General features: G+C 48.4%; 1 protein-coding gene across 1 annotated transcript in view; it reads left to right on the top strand.

Annotated features, from left to right (window-relative positions):
• The first annotated feature begins 1,571 nt into the window (after window positions 1-1,571).
• TYR (tyrosinase) overlaps window positions 1,572-6,000 on the top strand; it is a 263,092-nt gene continuing 258,663 nt past the window's right edge. Inside the window, exon 1 of the mRNA XM_078658428.1 lies at window positions 1,572-2,598. Coding sequence (XP_078514554.1) covers window positions 1,630-2,598 — 969 coding nt within the window. The 5' untranslated portion in view covers window positions 1,572-1,629. The remainder of the gene's footprint in view (window positions 2,599-6,000) is intronic.

Genomic DNA, 6,000 nt, shown 5'->3' with positions numbered 1-6,000 from the left:
AGTGACAGGATTGGCCCAGCACAGCTTCCTCCGAGTGCGGACGGGCCTGGGCACGGCCCGCATTGTCGCACGCAGTGGGGAAGCCAGCAACACTACATTTCCTCTTGAGGAGTAGCCCCGTCCTCTGGGCAACATTGTGGTGCTCGTGCCTCTAGGCACAAGGATTATTGGGGGGTGTAGTCCCCCCAGTCAGGAGCCACAATCACCCGGGGTCTCGCCCCCCCAGTAGTCCTCCGGTCCGACATTTTATTTAAACTGGATCAATTAATGTAAACTTATACTACAACTACCAGAATCCATTCTGGGAGTTGTAGCATAGGTTTGTTTAACGGAAGCCAGGGCCTAGACACATGAGGTGACATGGTGACCCGCTCCATGGCAGGCTGTACTTTACGGCACACGCTGTAGTAAACGGCACTGACACCTCTTAACTGACCTGCAATACTTTTACAAGGGCAGTTCGAGGCACTGCGTTGAAAAAGGGGAATTTGTGCACTTCCTACATTTGAAACACTGTACAAGTAACACGAGCCCCCGCATAATGCGTGACATCTTCACTCAGTACTCTTTTAGCCAGCAGCGCTCTTCCTGCTAAGATTGTTAAACTCCTACTTACTCTGGTAAAAAAGAGCAAGTGCCAGCATGCTAAAGTGCCGTTGGCTAAAAGACCAAGATTGTATACAGTGTCGTACTTGAAATGAGTCCATTTGGCATCAGTGAAGAATTTACTTTATTGCGCAAACCGTCAGAAAGCATGGAGACTTCTATAGTAAATGATGGGGAAAGACTGCCGGCTGGTGCATTTATGATTTTGCGCCTGGTCCAGTCTCACATCCTCCAATATCAGAAATGGCAAGAAGGCAGTGGACATTTTAGGCCTCGATGTTGCCCTGCTAGAGGAAATATGGCGCCCCCTTTGCAGAGGTGAGCTGCTTATGGTGCTAACCAGAGCTTTAAATGGGCAAGCACTGTCTGGTTCCGAATACCAGCAATTTTTAATTTGAAAGGGAGAGTACCTGCACCTCTAGGCACTGCACTGATACAATACATTTAATGACAGAGTCCCTCCACGTTTCAGGCACAAAAAGGCACTGTGACAAGAGAGCCAGCACTTGTATATTTCCATTTGAAACACAGATAGTGAGTCCTAGGCGGGGCTATATCTGCTGGGGTTTGGTTCATGTGATTTGGCTTTTCTCATTTTAAAACTGCATGGCCCAAGAGCCGCAAGGAAATGACCAATGAAAATCATGTCGGTGGGCATGTTTATTTGTGTGTTTGATTTGGGAAACACGTTGGATTTGCAGCGATTTCTCAAAAGCACATCATCGATTAAAACAAAACACAACCAGGTGACCTTGTGTGGTAGTCGTAGCAGGTTCCATAACTAGTTGCCAATTACCTTTGTTTCATTCTCACAAGTGAAGCAAACAGCCCTGCCACAAACGCAGCCTTGGAGGTTTCTCATGTTGGTGCAATTCCTAATTTAATTCATTAGTTGAGCAAACTAGCAAATGAAGCGATTAGCGCGCCTATCCACCCGGCTCGTAACTTTTTCCCGAGATGGCCCTTTCCCTGCAGGCCGGTCATGTGCGCACAGGACGTAGGCTCTCTGATAATGCTGCTTTTATGTTCAGGCGCCAGAGGGGCATCCGCACGGTGGTATGTGCACGTGGTCTCCGCTGTGATGTGCGGGGGTGGCGGCGGGTACTAGTAATCTTGCCGGGGTGTTGCAGGTTAGCCCACTCTGCTGAAGGCGCGATGATGGTGTGGGGCCTGGCCGTGTGCGCGCTGCTGTGGGCTCTGCCCTGCCGGGCCCAGTTCCCGCGGCCCTGCGCCTCGTCAGAGGCTCTGCTCAGCAAGGAGTGCTGCCCGGTGTGGGATGGCGACGGCTCCCCCTGCGGCCAGCTCTCCGGCCGCGGCAGCTGCCAGGCCGTGGAGGTGTCCCAGGCCCCCAACGGGCCCCAGTTTCCGTTTTCGGGTGTGGACGACCGGGAGGACTGGCCCGTCGTCTTCTACAACCGCACCTGCCGCTGCGTGGCGCCCTTCAGCGGCTTCCAGTGCGGGGAGTGCGCCTTCGGGCGCTGGGGCCCGGAGTGCGCGGAGCCGCGCGTGCTGGTGCGCAAGAGCATCACCCAGCTGAGCGCCGCCGAGAGCGCGCGACTCCTGGCCTACCTGAACCTGGCCAAGCGCACCACCAGCCCCGACTACGTCATCTCCACCGGGACCTACGAGCAGATGGACAACGGGTCCCGGCCGCTCTTCGCCGACATCAGCGTCTACGACCTCTTTGTCTGGATTCACTACTACGCGTCCCGGGACTCGTGGGTGCCGGCGGAGGGCGAGGAGGAGACGGTGGTGTGGAGAAACATCGACTTCGCCCACGAAGCGCCCGCCTTCCTGCCCTGGCACCGGTTCTACCTGCTCTTTTGGGAACGCGAACTGCAGAAGGTGACGGGAGATGAGAACTTTACCATCCCCTACTGGGACTGGAGGGACGCCCAGGGCTGCGAGGTCTGCACCGACCAGCTGATGGGGGACCGGCACCCGACAGAAGCCGGCCAGCTAAGCCCAGCTTCCCTCTTCGCCTCCTGGCAGGTAAGAACTGGAGTGAGACCTGTGCTTTCAAGACCATATTACTGCTAATTCCTGCTATGTAGCGATTCTCCATATCTTAGTGAGTTGTATAAGCAGTTGGATGTTTACAAAAATCCCACAACACCTTGCCTGCTCTAAATTTGCACTTACCTTATCACTGGTCCAACCAAACTACAAGTCCCAACATGCAAAGCTTTGTTCATGAAAAAAGCCTGGTCTAGTGTCCAGTTATGACGTGGGGCTCTGACAGGTCTCTTGGATGATTCTTTATAGCCACACTGTGTGTCTGCTGTGCAGTGTCCCCCACAGCTGCCTCTAGCGTGGCCTTGCATTACCATACTGTGCTGAATCCCTGGCTACTGCCCTTAGCTTATCATTCGAACACTGTACTGCACTGTATCCCTCACAACTGCCTCAAGCATGATCTTTATCACCATACTGTGCCTTCTCACATGAAACTACCTTTTTTGCATGGACTTCCAACACCGTACTGTGCCTTTTTTGTTGCAACTGTCTTTAGCATGCCTTACATTTACCTTTCTGTTTGTTACATCAGTCTATAGAATTGTCCTCAATCGCCAAACCATCTCTTACTCCATACAACTATTTATAGAATGATCCTCAATCGCTCTACCTTCTCTTACTCCATACAGATGTCTATAGAATAGTCCTCGATCGCCATACCGTATCTTAATCATACAACTGTCTATAGAATGGTACTCAATCTCCATACCATCTCTTACTCCATACAGCTATCTATAGAATGGTAATCAGTCACCGTAATGTTAGTCTATACAGCTGTCTCCAGTAGGTCCTTAATTGCTATTCTATTTTTATACCCTATACAGTTGTCTACTGCAGGGTCATCCATCACTATAGTGGTTTGTGCTCCATACAGGTATCTATAGAACTTTCCTCAGTCGCCATACCGTTAGCCCATACTGTACAGCTGCCTCCTGTACGGTCCTCAATCGCCATACGGATTTGTGTACCCTGTACCATTGTCTGCATCATGTTCTCCATTGCTATAGTGTTTCGCAGTCCATACAGCTATCCACAGTGCGCATCTCAATAGCCCTCTAATGCCTGCTGTCTTTAGTGTTGTCCTCAATCGCCACACTATCCCTTTTTCTATACAGCTCTATTGATCACAGTCCTCTATCTCAGCACAGTTCCTCATGCTTTAGAGTAACTTTAATCCTGACCCTTCCTTGGATTCTGTTGCATTTAAATTTGCGCTCTCTCTCCCTGTTCTTTAGCCCACCACCTCACTTCACCTCTAATCCTTCACCTCAGATCAGAAGTTGGATATTGGCCAGTCCCCCAAGTAATTGGGGAATATGTACATTTGCTCCTGCACCTACAAGCACGCTTGGACTCTGGAGCTGCTGAAGATGGAATTAATTTCTACTCTCCATTTCGGTTGTAACCTTGGTCACGCTGTGTAGTTTACTATATTCGCAGTGGGTGAAGTGCCGCAGTTGCTTGAATCCTGGTGCGATAGACGTTTGAAAAGGATTTGTGGTAAGCAGAGGATATTCAGGTCTACATATTCCAGTCTGAAGGCCTCTTATTTGTTATACTCTGGATTTTTGGGCTGTTTGTACATTTGCACTGATTCTCGTCGGTGAAGGAGGATCCAGTGTGCTCTAATTGTAAGACGTCGCGCTACGTTAATTGTTGTTACCACACATTTCTAGCATTACTGCAGAATAATAAAAATGTATCAATGATACATCAACTCAGCGATGTTCCATAAGTTGTTACCACCAAAGAAAGGTCGGAGTTAACAACAAGCAACAGTGATTTAAATATGTTGTGATGATTTTATTGGAAGATTGTTCTCACTTCTTGTCATCAAAGCTTTAAGTGTGATACTGTTATCATTTTGGAGTAATAGTGATGGATTTAAATCAGGCACGTAAACAAGTAATGGAATCAATAGGTCACTTTAGGGTCCAGGTATAGGATGGGCTTCGTTTAATGTTATAACTGATTGAGATTTTGAATGGTTGTTTAAGTTGGTTGTCATTCCAACAAGCTCGTCACGGGGCATTGTCTCCCTGCAAGTTCCTGTACCCTGCTCTGTTATGTGCACAGCGTCTTGAGACCCTCATGAGTGAGTAGAACTCTTATAAAAAACCCTGATTGATTGATCATTTGTTCCTTTTGCTTTTGTCGCCCTAAGTGGGATGGGTATGCCCAGACATAGGTCCCGTGCTCTCTGCACCACTGGATTCAAGGTAGCCTGGCTAATGACGTGTGATGCCCAGACACTGCTCCCAGGATGCTTGTTTCCGGTCCAAGGAGGACCTGGCTTGGCAGTTCGGGCTGGACTGTTCCCATGAGGCACAGGGTCAAGATTGATTTGCATATGACTCGGTCCAAACTGGGGTGGCGTGGTGAGCGAAAGAACGATAGATTAAACCCAGATCTTTGTGACTGGTGGTAAATGTTTGCATTGTTCAGCATTCCGTCCATCATTTGTTCCTTTTGGATTTAAATCAGACACGTAAATAAGTAATGGAATTCATAGGTCAATTTGGGGGATATCCATGGTAGAGGAGGGACTTCGTTCAATTTTTATATCTGATCGAGATTTTGAGTGAAGGTTTAAGTTTGACTGTTGTCATTCCAACAAGCTTGCCACATAGCATTGTCTCCGGTTCTCCCTGCAAGTTCCTGTACCCTGCTCTGTTATGTGCACAGCTCAGCATCAACACAGGGCCACCCTTAACCGGCCACCACATCTGATGGGGCCTGTCCTTTCATGTTCAAGTGAATTCCTTCTCTGTCATATTTCTTTTTACCCTGTTACTATGTCGACCTTGGCAGGCGTGTCAGTGTACCAGAGCCCCCTACGCCAAGCGCCATACCTAGCCACACTACCCCTCCTCTCCTGTTACCGTCAATGTTCTATGCCCCGAACTCCAGTGATGTGTGTTGTCTAATAAGGTACATAAGTGTTGTAAAGTATGGTATTGTGTGATACCTTGTGCAATCGTTTTTTGTATTGTATGGTGTTTTATGTTATAATGAAATGTGGGGCAATGCAGAGTGCCCTTTGCTCTCTTTCCTTTTTAACTTATTCATTAATTATGTATTCGTTTTTGTTAGATATTGGGGCCCCTAGATCCATTTTATGCTTAAAATATGCAAATCTAGCAACATATCAGCAGCCCTCTAGGTGCATGTTACCACACAGTTCGAGATTCTGGGGGAGCTGATGACATGGAAGCCCCCCCAACCTAAACTTGAAGGGCTCTGAAACACATATTATTGTTGGGACCAAACCAACCTCTATCATCGTTTGGCAAAATGGGATCTCACCCTAATACATTTGGTATTCCTACTACATACCGCAAAATAGACTCAGTACTTGGGCTTCATTTGAAGTGGCGA

The sequence above is a fragment of the Lissotriton helveticus genome, chromosome 8 (genome assembly GCF_964261635.1).
Source record: "Lissotriton helveticus chromosome 8, aLisHel1.1, whole genome shotgun sequence".
NCBI classification, from domain to species: domain Eukaryota; kingdom Metazoa; phylum Chordata; class Amphibia; order Caudata; family Salamandridae; genus Lissotriton; species Lissotriton helveticus.
This window is presented reverse-complemented; position numbering and strand designations above follow the sequence as displayed.